General features: G+C 45.5%; 2 protein-coding genes across 2 annotated transcripts; one reads left to right on the top strand and one right to left on the bottom strand.

Annotated features, from left to right (window-relative positions):
* Window position 1: 1 nt before the first annotated feature.
* Window positions 2-15,439, top strand: CFAP68 (cilia and flagella associated protein 68). Its single transcript, XM_069742352.1, has 4 exons — window positions 2-74; window positions 8,486-8,690; window positions 14,235-14,304; window positions 15,204-15,439. Exons 2-4 carry the CDS (start codon window positions 8,487-8,489, stop codon window positions 15,311-15,313), a joined length of 384 nt encoding a protein of 127 aa, XP_069598453.1. The 5' UTR covers window positions 2-74; window position 8,486; the 3' UTR covers window positions 15,314-15,439.
* A 2,484-nt stretch (window positions 15,440-17,923) lies between these two features.
* Window positions 17,924-23,065, bottom strand: LOC138651823 (alpha-crystallin B chain). Its single transcript, XM_069742351.1, has 3 exons — window positions 22,511-23,065; window positions 19,316-19,438; window positions 17,924-18,270 (listed from the first exon to the last, which is right to left on the bottom strand). Exons 1-3 carry the CDS (start codon window positions 22,700-22,702, stop codon window positions 18,067-18,069), a joined length of 519 nt encoding a protein of 172 aa, XP_069598452.1. The 5' UTR covers window positions 22,703-23,065; the 3' UTR covers window positions 17,924-18,066.
* Window positions 23,066-25,340: the final 2,275 nt, after the last annotated feature.

Genomic DNA, 25,340 nt, shown 5'->3' with positions numbered 1-25,340 from the left:
GCTGATGACGTCACGGCCTGTTACTAAGCAACGCAGCAACATAACCGGATTTGTACTCTCCAACCGACCCCCGGGTACGTGCGCATGAGTCCCCGGGGCTCGTGGTGATGGGTGAGGACCCTGAGGAGGTGTAATGGACAGTAGTGGGAGGAGTGCAGAGGATGGACATGATGGAGGCTGAAGGCAGAGTGTGAGGAGGGGAAATGTACCGTCCTCGTGATGAATATACCGTCCTGGTGATGAATATACCGTCCTGGTGATGTATATACCGTCCTGGGGATGTATATACCGTCCTGGGGATGTATATACCGTCCTGGGGATGTATATACCGTCCTGGGGATGTATATACCGTCCTGGGGATGAATATACCGTCCTGGAGATGAATATACCGTCCTGGGGATGTATATACCGTCCTGGGGATGTATATACCGTCCTGGGGATGTATATACCGTCCTGGGGATGAATATACCGTCCTGGTGATGAATATACCGTCCTGGGGATGTATATACCGTCCTGGGGATGAATATACCGTCCTGGTGATGAATATACCGTCCTGGGGATGTATATACCGTCCTGGGGATGAATATACCGTCCTGGTGATGAATATACCGTCCTGGGGATGTATATACCGTCCTGGGGATGTATATACCGTCCTGGGGATGTATATACCGTCCTGGGGATGAATATACCGTCCTGGTGATGTATATACCGTCCTGGGGATGTATATACCGTCCTGGGAATGTATATACCGTCCTGGGGATGAATATACCGTCCTGGGGATGAATATACCGTCCTGGGGATGAATATAACGTCCTGGGGATGTATATACCGTCCTGGTGATGTATATACCGTCCTGGTGATGTATATACCGTCCTGGGGATGAATATACCGTCCTCGTGATGAATATACCGTCCTGGGGATGTATATACCGTCCTGGTGATGAATATACCGTCCTGGTGATGTATATACCGTCCTGGGGATGTATATACCGTCCTGGGGATGTATATACCGTCCTGGGGATGGATATACCGTCCTGGGGATGGATATACCGTCCTGGGGATGGATATACCGTCCTGGGGATGGATATACCGTCCTGGGGATGTATATACCGTCCTGGGGATGTATATACCGTCCTGGTGATGAATATACCGTCCTGGGGATGAATATACCGTCCTGGTGATAAATATACCGTCCTGGGGATGTATATACCGTCCTGGGGATGTATATACCGTCCTGGGGATGAATATACCGTCCTGGTGATGTATATACCGTCCTGGGGATGAATATACCGTCCTGGGGATGAATATAACGTCCTGGGGATGTATATACCGTCCTGGTGATGTATATACCGTCCTGGTGATGTATATACCGTCCTGGGGATGAATATACCGTTCTCGTGATGAATATACCGTCCTGGTGATGTATATACCGTCCTGGGGATGTATATACCGTCCTGGGGATGTATATACCGTCCTGGGGATGAATATACCGTCCTGGGGATGAATATACCGTCCTGGGGATGAATATACCGTCCTGGGAATGAATATAACGTCCTGGGGATGTATATACCGTCCTGGTGATGTATATACCGTCCTGGTGATGTATATACCGTCCTGGGGATGAATATACCGTCCTCGTGATGAATATACCGTCCTGGTGATGAATATACCGTCCTGGTGATGTATATACCGTCCTGGGGATGTATATACCGTCCTGGGGATGTATATACCGTCCTGGGGATGTATATACCGTCCTGGGGATGTATATACCGTCCTGGTGATGTATATACCGTCCTGGGGATGTATATACCGTCCTGGGGATGAATATACCGTCCTGGGGATGAATATACCGTCCTGGTGATGAATATACCGTCTTGGGGATGTATATACCGTCCTGGGGATGTATATACCGTCCTGGGGATGTATATACCGTCCTGGGGATGAATATACCGTCCTGGTGATGAATATACCGTCCTGGGGATGAATATACCGTCCTGGGGATGAATATACCGTCCTGGGAATGAATATAACGTCCTGGGGATGTATATACCGTCCTGGTGATGTATATACCGTCCTGGTGATGTATATACCGTCCTGGGGATGAATATACCGTCCTCGTGATGAATATACCGTCCTGGTGATGAATATACCGTCCTGGGGATGTATATACCGTCCTGGGGATGTATATACCGTCCTGGGGATGTATATACCGTCCTGGGGATGTATATACCGTCCTGGGGATGTATATACCGTCCTGGGGATGTATATACCGTCCTGGGGATGGATATACCGTCCTGGGGATGGATATACCGTCCTGGGGATGGATATACCGTCCTGGGGATCAAGATACCGTTTTGGGGATGTACCGTATATACAGTCCTGGTGATGTATATACCGTCTTGGGGATCAATATACCGTCCAGGTGATGTACATACCGTCCTGGGGATGAATATACCGTCCTGGTGATGTATATACCGTCCTGGGGATGAATATACCGTCCTGGGAATGAATATACCGTCCTGGGGATGAATATACTGTCCTGGTGATGAATATACCGTCCTGGTGATGTATATACCGTCCTGGGGATGTATATACCGTCCTGGGGATGTATATACCGTCCTGGGGATGAATATACCGTCCTGGTGATGAATATACCGTCCTGGGGATGAATATACCGTCCTGGGGATGAATATACCGTCCTGGGAATGAATATAACGTCCTGGGGATGTATATACCGTCCTGGTGATGTATATACCGTCCTGGTGATGTATATACCGTCCTGGGGATGAATATACCGTCCTCGTGATGAATATACCGTCCTGGGGATGAATATACCGTCCTCGTGATGAATATACCGTCCTGGTGATGAATATACCGTCCTGGTGATGTATATACCGTCCTGGGGATGTATATACCGTCCTGGGGATGTATATACCGTCCTGGGGATGTATATACCGTCCTGGGGATGTATATACCGTCCTGGGGATGGATATACCGTCCTGGGGATGGATATACCGTCCTGGGGATGGATATACCGTCCTGGGGATCAAGATACCGTTTTGGGGATGTACCGTATATACAGTCCTGGTGATGTATATACCGTCTTGGGGATCAATATACCGTCCAGGTGATGTACATACCGTCCTGGGGATGAATATACCGTCCTGGTGATGTATATACCGTCCTGGGGATGAATATACCGTCCTGGGGATGAATATACCGTCCTGGGGATGAATATACCGTCCTGGGGATGTATATACCGTCCTGGGGATGAATATATCGTCCTGGTGATGAATATACCGTCCTGGGGATGTATATACCGTCCTGGTGATGAATATACCGTCCTGGGGATGTATATACTGTCCTGGGGATGAATATACCGTCCTGGGGATGAATATACCGTCCTGGGGATGTATATACCGTCCTGGGGATCAATATACCGTTTTGGGGATGTATATACCGTCCTGGGGATGTATATACCGTCCTGGGGATCAATATACCGTTTTGGGGATGTATATACCATCCTGGGGATGAATATACCGTCCTGGGGATGAATATACCGTCCTGGGGATGAATATACCGTCCTGGGGATGTATATACCGTCCTGGGGATGTATATACCGTCCTGGTGATGTATATACCGTCCTGGTGATGTATATACCGTCCTGGTGATGTATATACCGTCCTGGGGATGTATATACCGTCTTGGGGATCAATATACCGTCCTGGTGATGTACATACCGTCCTGGGGATGAATATGCCGTCCTGGGGATGAATATACCGTCCTGGTGATGTATATACCGTCCGGGTGATGTATATACCGTCCTGGGGATGAATATACCGTCCTGGGGATGATTATACCGTCCTGGTGATGTATATACCGTCCGGGTGATGTATATACCGTCCTGGTGATGTATATACCGTCCTGGGGATGATTATACCGTCCTGGTGATGAATATACCGTCCTGGTGATGAATATACCGTCCTGGTGATGAATATACCGTCCTGGTGATGAATATACCATCCTGGTGATGAATATACCGTCCTGGGGATCAATATACCGTCCTGGGGGATCAATATACCGTCCTGGGGATGTATATACCGTCTTGGGGATCAATATACCGTCCTGGGGATGTATATACCGTCCTGGGGATGAATATATTGTCCTGGGGATGTATATACCGTCCTGGTGATGTATATACCGTCCTGGGGATGGATATACCGTCCTGGGGATGAATATACCGTCCTGGGGATGAATATACCGTCCTGGGGATGAATATACCGTCCTGGGGATGAATATACCGTCCTGGGGATGAATATACCGTCCTGGGGATGTATATACCGTCCTGGGGATGTATATACCGTCCTGGGGATGAATATACCGTCCTGGTGATGAATATACCGTCCTGGGGATCAATATACCGTCCTGGGGATCAATATACCGTCCTGGGGATGTATATACCGTCCTGGGGATGTATATACCGTCCTGGTGATGAATATACCATCCTGGGGATGTATATACCGCCCCGGGGGATGTATATACCGCCCTGGGGATGTATATACCGTCCTGGGGATGTATATACCGTCCTGGGGATGTATATACCGTCCTGGGGATGTATATACCGTCCTGGTGATGTATATACCGTCCTGGGGATGTATATACCGTCCTGGGGATGAATATACCGTCCTGGGAATGTACCGTATATACAGTCCTAGTGATGAATATACCGTCCTGGGGATGTATATACCGTCCTGGTGATGAATATACCGTCCTGGTGATGTATATACCGTCCTGGGGATGTATATACCGTCCTGGTGATGTATATACCGTCCTGGGGATGGATATACCGTCCTGGGGATGTACCGTATATACAGTCCTAGTGATGTATATACCGTCCTGGGGATGAATATACCGTCCTGGGGATGAATATATCGTCCTGGGGATGTATATACCGTCCTGGGGATGAATATACCGTCCTGGTGATGTATATACCGTCCTGGGGATGAATATACCGTACTGGGGATGTATATACCGTCCTGGTGATGTATATATCGTCCTGGGGATGTATATACCGTCCTGGGGATGAATATACCGTCCTGGTGATGTATATACCGTCCTGGGGATGAATATACCGTCCTGGGGATGAATATACCGTCCTGGGGATGTATATACCGTCCTGGGGATGAATATACCGTCCTGGGGATGAATATACCGTCCTGGGGATGTACCGTATATACAGTCCTGGTGATGTATATACCGTCCTGGGGATGAATATACCATCCTGGTGATGTATATACTGTCCTGGGGATGAATATACCGTCCTGGGGATGAATATACCGTCCTGGGGATGTATATACCGTCCTGGGGATGAATATACCGTCCTGGGGATGAATATACCGTCCTGGGGATGAATATACCGTCCTGGGGATGTACCGTATATACAGTCCTGGTGATGTATATACCGTCCTGGGGATGTATATACCGTCCTGGGGATGAATATACCGTCCTGGGGATGAATATACCGTCCTGGGGATGTATATACTGTCCTGGGGATGAATATACCGTCCTGGGGATGTATATACCGTCCTGGGGATGTATATACCGTCCTGGGGATGTATATACCGTCCTGGGGATGTATATACCGTCCTGGGGATGTATATACCGTCCTGGGGATGTATATACCGTCCTGGGGATGGATATACCGTCCTGGGGATCAATATACCTTCCTGGTGATGTACATACCGTCCTGGGGATGAATATACCGTCCTGGGGATGAATATACCGTCCTGGGGATGAATATACCGTCCTGGGGATGTATATACCGTCCTGGGGATGTATATACCGTCCTGGGGATGAATATACCGTCCTGGGGATGAATATACCGTCCTGGGGATGAATATACCATCCTGGTGATGAATATACCGTCCTGGTGATGTATATACCGTCCTGGGGATGAATATACCATCCTGGTGATGAATATACCGTCCTGGTGATGAATATACCGTCCTGGGAATGGATATACCGTCCTGGTGATGAATATACCGTCCTGGGGATGAATATACCGTCCTGGCGATGAATATACCGTCCTGGGGATGTATATACCGTCCTGGGGATGAATATACCGTCCTGGGGATGTATATACCGTCCTGGGGATGTATATACCGTCCTGGTGATGTACATACCGTCCTGGGGATGAATATACCGTCCTGGGGATGAATATACCGTCCTGGGGATGAATATACCGTCCTGGTGATATATATACCGTCCTGGTGATGAATATACCGTCCTGGGGATCAATATACCATCCTGGGGATGTATATACCGTCTTGGGGATGAATATACCGTCCTGGGGATGTACAGTGGGGCAAAAAAGTATTTAGTCAGTCAGCAATAGTGCAAGTTCCACCACTTAAAAAGATGAGAGGCGTCTGTAATTTACATCATAGGTAGACCTCAACTATGGGAGACAAACTGAGAAAAAAAAATCCAGAAAATCACATTGTCTGTTTTTTTATCATTTTATTTGCATATTATGGTGGAAAATAAGTATTTGGTCAGAAACAAAATTTCATCTCAATACTTTGTAATATATCCTTTGTTGGCAATGACAGAGGTCAAACGTTTTCTGTAAGTCTTCACAAGGTTGCCACACACTGTTGTTGGTATGTTGGCCCATTCCTCCATGCAGATCTCCTCTAGAGCAGTGATGTTTTTGGCTTTTCGCTTGGCAACACGGACTTTCAACTCCCTCCAAAGGTTTTCTATAGGGTTGAGATCTAGAGACTGGCTAGGCCACTCCAGGACCTTGAAATGCTTCTTACGAAGCCACTCCTTCGTTGCCCTGGCGGTGTGCTTTGGATCATTGTCATGTTGAAAGACCCAGCCACGTTTCATCTTCAATGCCCTTGCTGATGGAAGGAGGTTTGTACTCAAAATCTCACGATACATGGCCCCATTCATTCTTTCATGTACCCGGATCAGTCGTCCTGGCCCCTTTGCAGAGAAACAGCCCCAAAGCATGATGTTTCCACCACCATGCTTTACAGTAGGTATGGTGTTTGATGGATGCAACTCAGTATTCTTTTTCCTCCAAACACGACAAGTTGTGTTTCTACTAAACAGTTCCAGTTTGGTTTCATCAGACCATAGGACATTCTCCCAAAACTCCTCTGGATCATCCAAATGCTCTCTAGCAAACTTCAGACGGGCCCGGACATGTACTGGCTTAAGCAGTGGGACACGTCTGGCACTGCAGGATCTGAGTCCATGGTGGCGTAGTGTGTTACTTATGGTAGGCCTTGTTACATTGGTCCCAGCTCTCTGCAGTTCATTCACTAGGTCACCCCGCGTGGTTCTGGGATTTTTGCTCACCGTTCTTGTGATCATTCTGACCCCACGGGGTGGGATTTTGCGTGGAGCCCCAGATCGAGGGAGATTATCAGTGGTCTTGTATGTCTTCCATTTTCTAATTATTGCTCCCACTGTTGATTTCTTCACTCCAAGCTGGTGTGCTATTGCAGATTCAGTCTTCCCAGCCTGGTGCAGGGCTACAATTTTGTTTCTGGTGTCCTTTGACAGCTCTTTGGTCTTCACCATAGTGGAGTTTGGAGTCAGACTGTTTGAGGGTGTGCACAGGTGTCTTTTTATACTGATAACAAGTTTAAACAGGTGCCATTACTACAGGTAATGAGTGGAGGAAAGAGGAGACTCTTAAAGAAGAAGTTACAGGTCTGTGAGAGCCAGAAATCTTGATTGTTTGTTTCTGACCAAATACTTATTTTCCACCATAATATGCAAATAAAATGTTAAAAAAAACAGACAATGTGATTTTCTGGATTTTTTTTTCTCAGTTTGTCTCCCATAGTTGAGGTCTACCTATGATGTAAATTACAGACGCCTCTCATCTTTTTAAGTGGTGGAACTTGCACTATTGCTGACTGACTAAATACTTTTTTGCCCCACTGTATATACCGTCCTGGGGATGAATATACCGTCCTGGGGATGAATATACCGTCCTGGGGATGGATATACCGTCCTGGGGATGGATATACCGTCCTGGGGATGAATATACCGTCCTGGGGATGTATATACCGTCCTGGGGATGTATATACCGTCCTGGGGATGTATATACCGTCCTGGGGATGGATATACCGTCCTGGTGATGTATATACTGTCCTGGGGATCAATATACCGTCCTGGGGATGTATATACCGTCTTGGGGATGAATATACCGTCCTGGGGATGTATATACCGTCCTGGGGATGAATATACCGTCCTGGGGATGTATATACCGTCCTGGGGATGTATATACCGTCCTGGGGATGTATATACCGTCCTGGGGATGTATATACCGTCCTGGGGATGTATATACCGTCCTGGGGATGTATATACCGTCCTGGGGATGTATATACCGTCCTGGGGATGTATATACCGTCCTGGGGATGTATATACCGTCCTTTTCTTCTTTTACTTTTCTTCTTCTGCAGAATGTCGCATTTTGCTTCCGATCTTAAAGCAAACGGCCATGGTGAGGTTTGGATGGACCTCAGACCCGAGACCAAATTCCGGCAGTACGGATGGAGGTGCACGACCCAGGAGGACGCGTACCGCGACAAGACGCTCATAGGGAACTGGAACCAGGAGCGTTACGACCTGTGTAAACTAGAGCAGCGGAGGCCGCTGCCATCCCAGGTACCGATGACGGGAGGCCGAGACCCATGGGGAACCTATTTCACTACTTCTCTTAAACGGTCACTTTTGTTTCCAAAAACTTAATGTAAATCAATAGTACAAGCAAATATAAGAAAGTGTCATGTAGTGTGCCATAATAATCTGCTTCATTTCCTGTCCTTGTCTCCCGAATGCCTCATTCACTCAGAAAAACTGCTAAAATATGTATTATTCTAGACAGCATTGATTGCCCGCTCAGTGAGGAATCAGATTGCAGCTGCCTATTAACCCCTTCATGACCCAGCCTATTTTGACCTTAAAGACCTTGCCGTTTTTTGCAATTCTGACCAGTGTCCCTTTATGAGGTAATAACTCAGGAACGCTTCAATGGATCCTAGCGGTTCTGAGATTGTTTTTTCGCGACATATTGGGCTTCATGTTAGTGGTAAATTTAGGTCAATAAATTCTGCGTTTATTTGTGATAAAAACGGAAGAGTTATGTGACACAGAATAGTTAATAAATAACATTTCCCACATGTTTACTTTACATCTGCACAATTTTGGAAACAAAATTTTTTTTTGCTAGGAAGTTATAAGGGTTAAAATTTGACCAGCGATTTCTCATTTTTACAACGAAATTTACAAAACCATTTTTTTTAGGGACCACCTCCCATTTGAAGTCAGTTTGAGGGATCTATATGGCTGAAAATACCCAAAAGTGACACCATTCTAAAAACTGTACCCCTCAAGGTACTCAAAACCACATTCAAGAAGTTTATTAACCCTTCAGGTGCTTCACAGCAGCAGAAGCAACATGGAAGGAAAAAATGAACATTTAACTTTTTAGTCACAAAAATTATCTTTTAGCAACAATTTTTTTATTTTCCCAATGGTAAAAGGAGAAACTGAACCACGAAAGTTGTTGTCCAATTTGTCCTGAGTACGCTGATACCTCATATGTGGGGGTAAACCACTGTTTGGGCGCACGGCAGGGCTTGGAAGGGAAGGAGCGCCATTTGACTTTTTGAAAGAAAAATTGGCTCCACTCTTTAGTGGACACCATGTCACATTTGGAGAGCCCCCGTGTGTCTAAAAATTGGAGCTCCCCCATAAGTGACCCCATTTTGGAAACTAGACGCCCCAAGGAACTTAACTAGATGCATAGTGAGCACTTTGAACCCCCAGGTGCTTCACAAATTGATCCGTAAAAATGAAAAAGTACTTTTTTTTCACAAAAAAATTCTTTTAGCCTCAATTTTTTCATTTTCACATGGGCAACAGGATAAAATGGATCCTAAAATTTGTTGGGCAATTTCTCCTGAGTACACCAATACCTCACATGTGGGGGTAAACCACTGTTTGGGCACATGGTAAGGCTCGGAAGGGAAGGAGCGCCATTTGACTTTTTGAATGAAAAATTATCTCCATCGTTAGTGCGACACCATGTCGCGTTTGGAGAGCCCCTGTGTGCCTAAACATTGGCGCTCCCCCACAAGTGACCCCATTTTGGAAAATAGACCCCCCAAGGAACTTATCTAGATGCATATTGAGCACTTTAAACCCCCAGGTGCTTCACAGAAGTTTATAACGCAGAGCCATGAAAATAAAAAATAATTTTTCTTTCCTCAAAAATGATTTTTTAGCCTGGAATTTCCTATTTTGCCAAGGGTAATAGGAGAAATTGGACCCCAAATGTTGTTGTACAGTTTGTCCTGAGTACGCTGATACCCCATATGTGGGGGTAAACCACTGTTTGGGCGCACGGCAGGGCTCGGAAGGGAAGGCACGCCATTTGGCTTTTTAAATGGAAAATTAGCTCCAATCATTAGCGGACACCATGTCACGTTTGGAGAGCCCCTGTGTGCCTAAACATTGGAGATCCCCGAGAAATTGCCCCATTTTGGAAACTAGACCCCCAAGGAACTAATCTAGATGTGTGGTGAGGACTTTGAACCCCCAAGTGCTTCACAGAAGTTTATAACGCAGAGCCATGAAAATAAAAAAAAAAATTATTTTCTCAAAAATGATCTTTTAGCCTGCAATTTTTTATTTTCCCAAGGGTAACAGGAGAAATTTGACCCCAAAAGTTGTTGTCCAGTTTCTCCTGAGTACGCTGATACCCCATATGTGGGGGTAAACTACTGTTTGGGCACATGCTGGGGCTCGGAAGTGAAGTAGTGACGTTTAGAAATGCAGACTTTGATGGAATGGTCTGTGGGCGTCACGTTGCGTTTGCAGAGCACCTGATGTGGCTAAACAGTAGAAACCCCCCACAAGTGACCCCATTTTGGAAACTAGACCCCGAAAGGAACTTATCTAGATGTGTGGTGAGCACTTTGAACCCCCAAGTGCTTCACAGAAGTTTATAATGCAGAGCCGTGAAAATAATAAATACGTTTTCTTTCCTCAAAAATAATTATTTAGCCCAGAATTTTTTATTTTCCCAAGGGTTACAGGAGAAGTTGGACCCCAAAAGTTGTTGTCCAGTTTCTCCTGAGTACGCTGATACCCCATGTGTGGGGGTAAACCACTGTTTGGGCACACGTCGGGGCTCAGAAGGGAAGTAGTGACTTTTGAAATGCAGACTTTGATGGAATGCTCTGTGGGCGTCACGTTGCGTTTGCAGAGCCCCTGGTGTGCCTAAACAGTAGAAACCCCCCACAAGTGACCCCATTTTAGAAACTAGACCCCCCCAAGGAACTTATCTAGATATGTCGTGAGCACTTTGAACCCCCAAGTGCTTCACAGACGTTTACAACGCAGAGCCGTGAAAATAAAAAATCATTTTTCTTTCCTCAAAAATGATGTTTTAGCAAGCATTTTTTTATATTCACAAGGGTAACAGGAGAAATTGGACCCCAATAATTGTTGTGCAGTTTGTCCTGAGTATGCTGGTACCCCATATGTGGGGGTAAACCACTGTTTGGGCACACGTCGGGGCTCGGAAGTGAGGGAGCACCATTTGACTTTTTGAATACGAGATTGGCTGGAATCAATGGTGGCGCCATGTTGCGTTTGGAGACCCCTGATGTGCCTAAACAGCGGAAACCCCTCAATTCTAACTCCAACACTAACCCCCCCACACCCCTAACCCTAATCCCAACTGTAGCCATAACCCTAACCACAACCCTAATTCCAACCCTAACCCTAAGGCTATGTGCCCACGTTGCCGATTCGTGTGAGATTTTTCAGCATCATTTTTGAAAAATCCGCGGGTAAAAGGCACTGCGTTTTACCTGCGGATTTTCCGCGGATTTCCAGTGTTTTTTGTGCAGATTTCACCTGCGGATTCCTATTGAGGAACAGGTGTAAAACGCTGCGGAATCCGCACAAAGAATTGACATGCTGCGGAAAATACAACGCAGCGTTTCCGCGCGGTATTTTCCGCAACATGGGCACAGCGGATTTGGTTTTCCATAGGTTTACATGGTACTGTAAACCTGATGGAACACTGCTGCGAATCCGCAGCGGCCAATCCGCAGCCAAATCCGCACAGTGTGCACATAGCCTAATTCTAAAGGTATGTGCACACACTGCGGAAAACGCTGAGGATCCGCAGCAGTTTCCCATGAGTTTACAGTTCAATGTAAACCTATGGGAAACAAAAATCGCTGTACACATGCTGCGGAAAAACTGCACGGAAACGCAGCGGTTTACATTCCGCAGCATGTCACTTCTTTCTGCGGATTCCGCAGCGGTTTTACAACTGCTCCAATAGAAAATCGCAGTTGTAAAACCGCAGTGAAATGCGCAGAAAAACCGCGGTAAATCCGCAGCGGTTTAGCACTGCGGATTTATCAAATCCGCAGCGGAAAAATCCAGAGGACCAGAATACGTGTGCACATACCGAAACCCTACCCCTAACCCTACCCCTAACCCTACCCCTAACCCTAACCCTAACCCTATTCTAACATTAGTGGAAAAAAAAAAATTTCTTTATTTTTTTATTGTCCCTACCTATGGGGGTGACAAAGGGGGGGGGGTCATTTATTATTTTTTTTATTTTGATCACTGAGATAGATTATATCTCAGTGATCAAAATGCACCTTGGAACGAATCTGCCGGCCGGCAGATTCGGCGGGCGCACTGCGCATGCGCCCGCCATTTTGGAAGATGGCGGCGCCCGGGGAGAAGACGGACGGACCCCGGCAGGATCGGTAAGTATGATGGGGTGGGGGGGGAGCACGGGGGGGGGGATCGGAGCATGGGGGGTGGAACGGAGCACGGGGGGGTGGAACGGAGCACGGGGGGGGGGTGGAACGGAGCACGGGGGGGTGGAACGGAGCACGGGGCGGTGGATCGGAGTGCAGGGGGGTGATTGGAGCACGGGGGGGTGATTGGAGCACGGGGGTGAGCGGAGAAGAGCACGGGGGGAGCGGAGCACAGGACGGAGGGGAGCCGGAGCAGTGTACCGGACAGATCGGAGGGCTGGGGGGGCGATCGGTGGGGTGGGGGCACATTAGTGTTTCCAGCCATGGCCGATGGTATTGCAGCATCGGCCATGGCTGGATTGTAATATTTCACCAGTTTTCATAGGTGAAATATTACAAATCGCTCTGATTGGCAGTTTCACTTTCAACAGCCAATCAGAGCGATCGTAGGCACGGGGGGGTGAAGCCACCCCCCCTGGGCTAAAGTACAACTCCTCCTGTCCCTGCAGGCCGGGTGAAATGGGAGTTAACCCTTTCACCTGATCTGCAGGGACGCGATCTTTCCATGACGCCACATAGGCGTCATGGGTCGGATTGGCACCGACTTTCATGACGCCTACATGGCGTCATGGGTCGGGAAGGGGTTAAAGTCTATGGAGAAGGGGTGGAGCAGAGAGCGCAATCATTCTACTCCTTTAACAGTTTTTTTTTAGCTGGATTCACAGCTACATTGTTCAGTACTTCAGGATATTGTCCTCCATACCAGTGCTGCTGCTTCTGAATATGGGCATCACAGAGATAGGGGAGCAGAAATCCCTCATATCTGAGTGTCCTGTGTATGGCAGACACCATATCAGCTAGTCTCTACCCATTAGCTCAGAGAGTGACCATGCTACTTCTTTTTTAAGAAGTTTTTATATCTGATCCTGAGCTGGGTGCACATCTACACTGCTCAGTGCTGCTTTATATTGTCTTCCATGCTGCTGCTGAACATGTGCTACACAGAGACAGGAGAACAGGAATCCCTCATGTCTGTGTGTGCGGTGTATGGCAGACACTGTAGTAGCTAGTCTTTGCCCACTAGCTCAGAGACGGCTGAAAATGGGAGGCAGATCCTGCAGATGCTGAAAAAATGCAGAAATAGTTATTCCTGAAGTGTACACAGGACACATTCTGAAAAGCTATCAGACATGAGAGGCACACTTGGAAAAGAAAGATAAAAGTAACCAGAAGCTAAACTTCCGAAATCAGCACAACGTCCTCCTTTTGGATGTTGGTCCATCAATGAGTCCTGTATGTGGCCCCATGGGTTAAATGAATAGGACTACACATGGCGTCAGGGAAATAACGAGGCATCAGATGTAATCACAAGGTAGATCACTAATCAAACTTTTGATCTTTTTTTTTTTTTCAGTACGCTCACTACTATGAGACCTCGTATAACATGGACTATCTCAGGAATGGTGGTCCTGCAGAGAGACAAGGTAGAGGACTGCACGTGGGGTCCAACCTCTCCCATCAGGTCATATCTTCATATACTCATATGTAGGGTTTTCACTTATTTCCCGGAGATATGGAGCCTTTCTCAGGTTCCTAAAACAAATGCCAGTAAGAACATTGAGACAGCGATCCCAAAGTAACGGTAGAGATCATAGACTCTCCTGGTTCTGGGCCGCTGACCCTTACACCTAAGGGCCAGCATGGCTGACAAGCAATCCAACGCAATATGTGTACAGTCAAGGGACATCTAAACTGGAGAACACTGGTATAGTCCCAATTCCAAAAGCTGTGGTGGACAGATATATACATATGGAAAAGAAATGTGCAGCCCCCAGATATAGGGTTATCTTCTCAACAATATAGGGTAATGGGCAGCCACCAACTTACCCTCTTCCTGGGCCACTTGTCACACTCATGGGCAAATCGTTCTGCCATCCATGATGGAGACGAGCGACCAGCTTATAGATTGGGGTAAGGGCTCCCGTCTTTCCAATGGTTTGTGATTATAAGTTGGTACTTGGAAGGGTAAAATAATAGACCCTAAGGGTAACGAGCAATCCAGGCAGGGGTGAGTAGATGCCTGCCCGCTGCCCACTGTAGTGGAGTAAGTCACCCCTTGAATTGACTTTCTACCCATCTCCCGCCGTATCTTTGATTTATAACGTTTCTGCCTCGGACAAAGCTGCGTCCAGTGTTGGAGTTGCCGGGGTTCTGTTTAGTATATAGGGTAATGACGCGATGTCAGCGCTGATGCCTCATCGTGAGGCATCTCCAGGCCGAGCCATAGTTAGCGGCCATAGTTTCCTGAAATATACAGTACATATACAGCACATACTGATTGATGTCTGTATGGGCGCTAACTCCAGTGTTCCTTTATTTTCAGTTTTCAGGAGAGAGCCTCATGTTTTCCCAGGACATCAACCCGAACTAAATCCACCACAGTACCGACCTCCACACAAATCCTGCTATATGATCGACTACGGCAGCTCTTAACTATAAACTCGTTGGTATTCTGGAGCTAATTCTTGGCTATATGTACAGTAAATGTAATTGTGAACATGGATCGGTCACCAGATTTCACTGTATGAACTGTATACGCTATTAAATAGATCACTTAGACCTGATGTCACTGCTATACTTACTTTAATAATTCATATCAGAATGAGAATATAATTGTTTTTGAAAGAGTAAAGTCAGTCTCTTCAGCTCCTCAGTGTCCCCCCTCTCTGCTGCTGAATTTCCGCTCACCTATCAGCTTCTCTTCCCCTGCTGCTGAACCTCTGCCCACTTAACCTGATTGATATTTCCTCTGTGTCCCCCCTCCCCCTGTGGAATCTCCTCCAGCTTTATCTCCAACCACCTACTCTGATTGACATCTCCTCAGTGACCTTCCTGCTGCTGCTTGGTACAAGCTGCAGCTTCCTCACTTGATACCTTGACCCATAAAGTGCTCATTTTAATAGCAGCATTACACAGATATTTTGTCTTGAATTTTCAGTGAGTACAACAAATTCATCACGTCTAGGAGTTCTATGTTATAATGTATTGTTACGAGAAGTTACAGGGACTCGCTGGGTGAGGTGGGTCATCTAATCCCAAGGTTCAGGTGGACACATGGGCCAGGGGCGTTGGTACAGCAGGTTGGTCAATAGAGGGACTGGAAGCCGTAGGTAGACAGCTGGAATGCTGGAAACCGCAGGCAGGCGGAGGATGTCAGGAAACCGCAGACAGGTGGAGGATGTCAGGAAACTGCAGGCAGGCGGAGGATGTCAGGAAACCGCAGACAGGTGGAGGATGTCAGGAAACTGCAGGCAGGTGGAGGATGTCAGGAAACTGCAGGCAGGTGGAGGATGTCAGGAAACTGCAGGCAGGTGGAGGATGTCAGGAAACTGCAGGCAGGCGGAGGATGTCAGGAAACCGCAGACAGGTGGAGGATGTCAGGAAACTGCAGGCAGGTGGAGGATGTCAGGAAACTGCAGGCAGGTGGAGGATGTCAGGAAACTGCAGGCAGGCGGAGGATGTCAGGAAATGGCAGGCAGGCGGAGGATGTCAGGAAATGGCAGGCGGAGGATGTCAGGAAATGGCAGGCAGGCGGAGGATGTCAGGAAATCGCAGGCAGGCAGGTGGCGTAAAGGACTCAGATTCAATACCAAGGCTCGGGTGTGAGTCTTATAAGCTCTTAAATAGGCCCTGGCAGTTCATCACATGGAAGCACTCAAGGCCATCTGCAAAGCCCGATGTGGAGCACCAGAAAATTCAACTGGATTATCATGCCTGCTGTATTTCAAAACCAGCACCACACCTGATCATAAATGGTGTCAGGTATTGTAGCTTGGCTTGTTTTCCTGTACCTTGGGTTAACCCCATGACAAAGGTTACGGCGAAACGCGCGTCGGGGTGGGAGTGTATCGTGGATAGACTAGTATCCATAGCAGATGTCATCTCCAATCTTAGTAATGGGAAAGTCTGTCTTCTGAATACAGATTTTACCCCAGAATTGCACATTTTGATAATTACTGATCAATTTTGGCAGAGAAAGAAGCAGATTTTTTCGATTACATATATTAAAAAATTGCTTATTTTCATGTGTACTATTGATTCATGCAGTAAAAATTAAAACGACGGTTACGCTTTAAACGGAATTTGTCATCAGTCATTTGTGACTCTTGTATAAAACCTGATTTAATGAAAAATGTTTGCTAAGGTTTGTTGTTTTTTTTTAATATATTTCACTAATAAAAGAAAATCTATATTAAAAGAACTTACAATTTTCGTACTGGAAACTAGGCCAAAAATTAGATGCATTCTTCCTAAGTGGGAACATGGACATTAGCATCGACAAACAATCTTCTATACGGAAAACGGCTGAGTTTCTAATCTGAGTGTCCTGTAATCTGGGAATGGTCATTGTGAAGAAAGGGGGAAGAGGTGAGCTGTGACATCACCTATTGTGAATGGTGGATCCTGTGTTATCTACTGTATATAGAGGTGTTATCAGTCATTGTACAGGAGGAGGAGGTGAGCTGTGCCATCACCTATTGTGAATGGTGGATCCTGTGTTATCTACTGTATATAGAGGTGTTATCAGTCATTATACAGGAGGAGGAGGTGAGCTGTGACATCCCCTATTGTGAATGGTGGATCCTGTGTTATCTACTGTATATAGAGATGTTATCAGTCATTGTACAGGAGGAGGAGAGCTGTGACATCTATTGTGAATGGTGGATCATGTGTTATCTACTGTATATAGAGGTGTTATCAGTCATTGTACAGAAGGAGGAGGTGAGCTGTGACATCACCTATTGTGAATGGTGGATCCTGTGTTATCTACTGTATATAGAGGTGTTATCAGTCATTGTAGAGGAGGAGGAGGTGAGCTGTGACATCACCTATTGTGAATGGTGGATCCTGTGTTATCTACTGTATATAGAGGTGTTATCAGTCATTATACAGGAGGAGGTGAGCTGTGACATCACATTCATGTATTTTCTTATGTTTTGTGAGCTGCAGTTGAATGGACTATCAGGTTATTAAATTGCATAAAACATCCTGGGTCCCTTCTGACTGGTGCGATGAATTCATCGGTAATAAGCCACTTGCAGATGCTTCTCTTTACCTTTATTCTCATTAGTAATTTGGTTTGGTCACAGGACAGCACAAATAAATACATGTAGCAGTGTAGTACGCGCGCACTCTCTCTGGCAGGGTGAAAAGGTGTCTCCTCTAGCTGGAGATGCTGAGAGATTCTACTTTTTGGGAGCTGCACCAATGGCCACCTTCTCTTCACGGGTGATGGGGATGGAGCGCTCAGGAACGTCAGCCAGTTTTCTTGGTCCAGTTACGGTCAGGACTCCATCTGAGGACAAGGATGAGGTGACGGAGAGAGGATCAACATCCACGGGGATTTTATATCTACGCTGGAAGTCTCTGGAAACATAGCCGTGTTCATCCTGGGAAGTGAGAGAATAGCCAGTCGTAGGATTAATGGATAACATTGACGCAAAGTGACCATACATATTAGATTTCAGCAAGACCTGCCATCTATTGGGGGTGTAGAAGTTGCAGTCTCGCCTAGTTGCGGAGTCTAGGGGGGGGGGACCAAAAGAAGAAGACTTGCACTATTGAAGACCTGTAATATTTGGGGGCACTGCTGGACATTTTACATTGGGGTTCTTAATCTTCAAAGTTCAGCTGACTTTCAAGAGGAGAATAGTATCACGCATGTTTCAAGTCAACATGCCCAATCATTTTTTAAGGGAGATATGTATGGCATTTGTCTAGGCTTTTAGCTGGAAACACTTAAAAATGTGAGGCCACTTTTAACCTTTTGTCTGCCACCTAACTAGGAAACTTCTCAACTCTGCTAGAACATTTAGAAGGCTCATGGAGAAAGGGAAGACCTCCGGTGCTCCTGGAGGAGTTGGCAGCTCTCCCGGAAGTCTCTGAAACCTTCAGAAACCATCGTTTACAGAAGGTTTCTACTGCGTGAAGCTAAGATGCTCCATCATTGGGAATGGACAAAGGGGCATGATGATTCCCAGGCCAAGAAAAATGGACTATGGTCATGGAACCTCCATACTAATGATGGCTTGTGCTATAGCTACCAGCCATGGACTAGTAATTCTAAAGAGGCATTTACTTAGCTAAATGCTCCATAATTATGGATTTTGTTGCACCAAAAAACCATGGGAACAGCCTTGCTTCAGACTTCTTCCGCCTCGCACGACAGGTGGGTCACTTGGTGGATAGGAGGAATCGCTTACAGAGGGAGGACAACAAGCACCAACTATGGTGGAAGATCTTTATAATGGCTCTAAATGGACTCTCAGAAAAAAACAATTTGACTTTTATTGGTTCTGCTAAATTTGACGGCAATAATATTGCGATCAAAAATTACAACAAAGCTTGACGGAAATCGAAATAGAGAGTAATGTAGTGCAAGTGTCATCAAAGCCAAGTAAAGAAGGGTCCAACTGGAGGAATCCCAATTATTACCGGACGCTCCTCATGCTTTCCATGGATTTCAATGAAATCTCCCATCACTTTAACCTTCAGCTCTTCTGGGGAGAAATGTTTCACATCGAGGTTAACAGAAAACTTGTCCTTTTCCATTCTCATCTGTGGAAGACGATAGAACATGTTATTATAACCGCGGTCGAAAGGATAGTGGTCCTAGACAACCAGCTAAATATGGAGGATCTCCACCAAAATATATCTTCACATTTGAAAACCCAGAACTAAAACATAGTTTAACCATACTGTACTTACCAAAATGTTCCCCAATATTGAGGACATCTAAGCCAACCCCCCAACCTCCCCAGGAACACCCTCGAAAAGCCAAAGTTTCAGATGTGGTTAAGACTACGTTGCTTTTACCATCCGGTTCCCGGTTATGTACAGGATAATGGAGTCTGTTTTTAGGCATAATTTAAGTACTGCTGTACCTACCTGACTCTTTAAAGGGGCTGTCCACTACTGGAAAACCCCTTATAGCCACCTCTCCGACCAGCGCCGCTCTTCTGTACTCAGCATAACGTGTCCCACCAGACAGATTGGATCAACCTCAGTACTGTTTGTTCTACTAGGAGGCGTTAGAGCTCACGTAACGCACCCAACAAATGTTGATCCCTACAGACCGGCGATTGACTGAGTGCTGTGTACTGTGGAGCGCCGCCATTCCGGCAGGTAAGTAACAGTTTTTTTCAAGTTTTTTTTCACCTCCCTTGGCCCATTAATCAGAAGTTGAGTCTTTTTGGCAATCATCCATGCTCTCTCCTGGATCAAAAGAAATTTCTCTAGTGTCACCGATTTTGAAGGTAGCTACCCTGAAGGCCAATGTCCTAGCCTTGCGACATGATCAGGAACATTAGGTCGTCCCTCAGATGGTTTCCGAAATAAAGTCATAAGTATAGTCCCCATGCTGCCGCTTTGGTGGTCCTGTTGGTCATTCATGGATGCCTTGTTCCGACTATGGTCATCTGACTGCTGCAGTCAGTCACTGGTCTCAGCGGTGATGGTTGCGCATGACCGCTGGTGTCATGTAAGGTAGTTAGGACGTCACCACTGCGGGACAGCTAACGACCGTCAGGAGATGCACCAGGACAGTATTGGTATTAATGCGACCCCAGTGAAGATCCCAAACTAATAACATCTGCTCCAAAGAGGAAATGCAAGAACCTGAAAACAAACATGATTGCATAACGCAATCTCCCGGAACATCGCTGTACGACGGCTCGTGTTTCTGCATTTCATAAGGAAAACGAATTACATGTCGAGCAGAGCTGTTGACTACATGTCTGTACTGTAAGGGGATATGTACTTATTAATAAGGAAATCTCTCGGCGCCAACTGATTTATTACTGTGGGACGAGAATGTACAGGACTTCTGATCCCACACAGAGACCAAAACAAGAAATGATATATCAGTGATCTTACAGGGAAACATTTTTTTTATAAGTCTCAACTGGTGAAAATGCAGGATATATCTCTAATTTTCAGTTTTCTCTGAGCTAGAGGGAGGCGAGTAGCTTTTCTGATGTCTGTGCGTGCTGTGTGAGGGACATGAGGAATTTCTGTTCCCTTGTTCCTATGTAGCACGTCCAGAAGCCTCAGTATGGAGACCATTATGCAGCAGTACTGAGCAGTGTAGCTGTGAATCCTGCTCTGTGTTGAATCCACAGGTACAGTGGAACCTCTGAGGCTCAGGTCCAGGTGAGCACACAGACCCTGGGCGTTGATGCAGCAAGCAGGAAGGCACATGGGTAGCCAGGACTTGGCACACAGTTGAATCTCAGGAGAAGGAAGACGGACAAAGTGGAATCCAGCAGGGATGAATGCAAGTTGAAAACACAGCAAGCACGAGTAATGGAGTAAACCAAACAAGGAACTCTAGAGTCTCAATCCCAAAAAAACAGGTGGGTGTCTAAATGTGTATTAAATAGGTCTAGGGAGATGATATCATTGATCCACTACGGGCTGCCTGTAAAACCCAACTTGGAGCACAGCAAAGGGCAGCGAACCCAGAGGAAGGAAGTGGAGTTTAGGATAACCAGGGCAGGTGTGTAATACTCTGGGGGTGAGATCAAACACTTACTAAAAAGAAGCATCAGAGTCTGTGTATGACATCTGCCCTTACTCTTCTCTCCATAGACTTCAGTAAACAGCTGTAATCTGATCTCTCAGTGAGCTGGCAGTCCATTTAGTTGTGATCGTGATGGATTTTAGCATTTTAAAAAGTGAAAGATGAGCTCAGGAGTCTTGATGATACTGCAATATACTATCCAAATACTGACTCCATATGGTGTCCACATAACAAAAAGCCACTTTGGTTGATCAACATGAAGCGTCACATTACAACATCGCAAGTGCTGATTGCGGATGTGGTCACTTTGCAAGACATATAATGCAGCTAGCTGCAAACCTGCAAGATTTTTGGTTGCACTTTTGCGTAGACGTTACTGTAAACCTCATGCTACTGCGACTATGAATCACTTGCGAGTTCTCTGCAATTTAATTTTTTTTTCTTCCCGTCTAATGGGTGTTGTAAATCCACAACCACTTACGACTCGTTCCCAAAATCGTGTGACCGCAAATCTCCATCAAATCACACATTTTTATGGTTATGCAGACCCTATGCTAAAATATGTTTGGAAAGCCAAAGCAATACCGCCCCATAAATCCCAGAATAATACCGCCATATGCTGTTACATAATGCTGGTTTTACGTTGCACCCCTAGGGTTCCTAATAAAAATCCAGCTGGAATATCAGATATTGTTCTTCTAGCATAGTGATTCCTCAGGGGCAGGGAATGTCCTTAGATCCCATGTAAGATGCCCCAATATTTTCTCCTAAAACCTTTTTTCCTAACCATTCATTACAAAAGAAAAAATGCAAATATTTACCCTCAGTCCCTCCTCGCTGTATCCGCCTTGTCCCTTTATTATAGGATTAATTGCCGTTTTACTCCCTGATAGTAACATATATTTTACCGCCATACCCTCCGGAACCTAAACAGATAAAAGCTTCATCTATCGACTTCCAACCTCGACGTTCTGACTCCTTTTTTCTTTACATAATCTTATCCCATATCCTTGGATGACTTATCAGAACATGCTGGGAGTTGTAGTCTCACCACAGCTAGTCCCTATAGATTGGACCACAGGAAACGAACAAAACAAGCAGAGAATTACCTCCGAGAAGCCGCTTTCTATCCAGGATGGAAGTCTAAGGAAAGGATATTTGAAGTAGAAAGGGGACAGCGCGGTGGGAAAGAGTTCGGACTCCTGAAGGTGATCTCCAAAACTCTGTTCAAAGATCCTGTTTGGTCCAAAGAAGGAGAAAAATTGGCGGCGAAACCAGGGATGTTGGATTGTCACATCCATGTTCTTCAGGCGTTGAGTGTTAGCTGTCAGACAGAACTGTTCATGCACCAAAACCCAATGGCCTTATATACAGAGTGGTGGCTCCTGTGCTCCTCCCCGACACCCCAACATTGAACTTTCTGGAAAAGTGCTGTCAGATGGTTTCATTATCCCAGCACGCCTGTCTGCCCCCATTCAGCGGATAGACGGAGGATATGAGAAAAGACAAATCTTCTGTTTTCTGGACAAGTCATCGGATCAGCAAGTAAGAGACGCTGATTATCTCTCTGTGCACATTGGATTAGCGGACAGCAGGATCATTTCAGCTACCGTACTGCGACATGACAAGGGATGAGTTCATTCTGAGATCTGACAGCTGATAGTGTGATCCCAGCCGCAGAGAGCAGCGTATTCCTCCTGCCATAGTCCTGAATAATCCAGCTCTGGCCCATTGCCCTTCTGCGGGTCCACGTTCTATGAAGTGGGATGAAGAAATATGTATTGTGACCTCTCCGCCATCTCCGTCTGCATACAACATGCCGTATTGTATCGCTGTATATCACATTACTGTTACATAACTGCTGTAACATTAAAACCACCTGCTTGATGTTGCGCGGACCCCACTACGGTCCCATACACTTACTCGGCCAATTTTCATTTTTCTGCTTTTGTTTTTTTTCTTCAACTTTTTCCAAGCGTTAGAAAAGTTTTAGTGCAGTTTTAAATATAACGTACTGAAAAAAACAAAGAAAAAAATTCCAAGTGGGAGAAAATGATGAAAAAAAACAATTCCTCCATATTTTTTTTGTGTTTCGTCTTTACGCCATTCATTGTGTGGTACAATTCACTCAGTAACCTGATCTCCCACATGAGGACAATTACAGCGATAGCAAACTTATTTTTTAATTATTATTTTATAACATTTTTTTTACTATGTTAGTGGTTTAAACAAATTTTTGGAAAATGAAAAATATAATGGTTCGTGTCTGGTTTCTGAGACACATACCCTTTTTATTTGAGGACTTGTTTTTTTGCATGCCAAGCTATACTTTTTACTTTTTATTGGTAATATTTGATCACTTTACATTGCATTTCTGGGAAAGTTCAGCAGCCGAAAAATGGCAATTTTGAGGTTTCAATTTTTTTTAAATTATTTTCTGTATAATGTTATATTTTCATAGACAAACTTGATATTGAATATGCATTATTTTTTGTTTAATCTCTTTATTTTTGGATGTAGAAAAGGGGAGGGTGTGATTCAAACTTTTTTTTTTTTTTAAAGATTTTTAGAAACTATTTCTATTACATTTTCCTATATTTTTTGTACAATATTCATAGCATTACTTGTATCAAATATTGTAATGATTCAATATTGCAGTATATATATATATATATATATATATATATATATACACACATATATTTTCTAAGGGTCTGTTTGTCTGTAACTGAAATCCCGCGTCACTGATTGGTCTTGCCTGGCCAGCCTTGACCAATCGGTGTTCATAAATAAACTACAAACATATACTAGAACGAGAATAGCATGGAGGACAGTCTGTGAGGGAGAGAATAACACGGAGGACAGTCTGTGAGAAAGAGAATAACATGGAGGACACTCTGTGAGGGAGAGAATAACATGGAGGACAGTCTGTGAGGGAGAGAACAACATAAAGGACAGTCTGAGGGAGAGAATAACATGGAGGACAGTCTCTGAGGAAGAGACTAACATGGAGGACAGTCTGTGAGGGAGAAAATAACATGGAGGACAGTGTGTGAGGGAGAAAGTAACATGGAGGACCGTGTGTGAGGGAGAGAATAACATGGAGGACAGTGTGTGAGGGTGACAATAACATGGAGGACAGCCTGTGAGGGTGAGAATAACATGGGGGGGGGGCAGTCTGTGAGGGAGAGAATAACATGGGGGACAGTCTGTGAGGGAGAGAATAACATGGAGGACAGTCTGTGAGGGAGAGAATAACATGATGCCCACATTGCTATATACTATGTGGGCTGTGTTATATACTGCGTGGGCTGTGTTATATACTGAGTGGGCTGTGCAATATACTACGTGGGCTGTGCAATATACTATGTGGGCTGTGCAATATGCTACGTGACTGTGCAATATACTACGTGGGCTGTGCAATATACTACGTGGGCTGTGCAATATGCTACATGGCTGTGCAATATACTACGTGGCTGTGCAATATACTACGTGGGCTGTGTTATATACTACGTGGGCTGTGTTATATACTAAGTGGGCTATGCTATATACTACGTGGGCTGTGCAATATGCTATGTGGCTGTACAATATACTACGTGGCTGTGCAATATACTACGTGGCTGTGCAATATACTACGTGGGCTGTGCTATATACTATGTGGGCTGTGTTATACACTACGTGGACTGTTATACACTACGTGGACTGTTATACACTACGTGGGCTGTGTTATACACTACATGGGCTGTGTTATACACTACGTGGGCTGTGTTATACACTACGTGGGCTGTTATACACTACGTGGGCTGTGTTTTATAGTATGTGTGCTGTGTTATACACTACGTGGGCTGTGTTATATACTGCATGCGTGGGCTGTTATATACTACGTAAGCTGTGTTATATGCTACGTGGGCTGTTACAAACTACGTGGCTGCGTTATAT

Source organism: Ranitomeya imitator, chromosome 10 (assembly GCF_032444005.1).
Source record: "Ranitomeya imitator isolate aRanImi1 chromosome 10, aRanImi1.pri, whole genome shotgun sequence".
Taxonomy (NCBI): Eukaryota; Metazoa; Chordata; class Amphibia; order Anura; family Dendrobatidae; genus Ranitomeya; species Ranitomeya imitator.
Note: the sequence above shows the minus strand (reverse complement) of the source record. Positions and strands in the feature narration are given on the sequence as shown.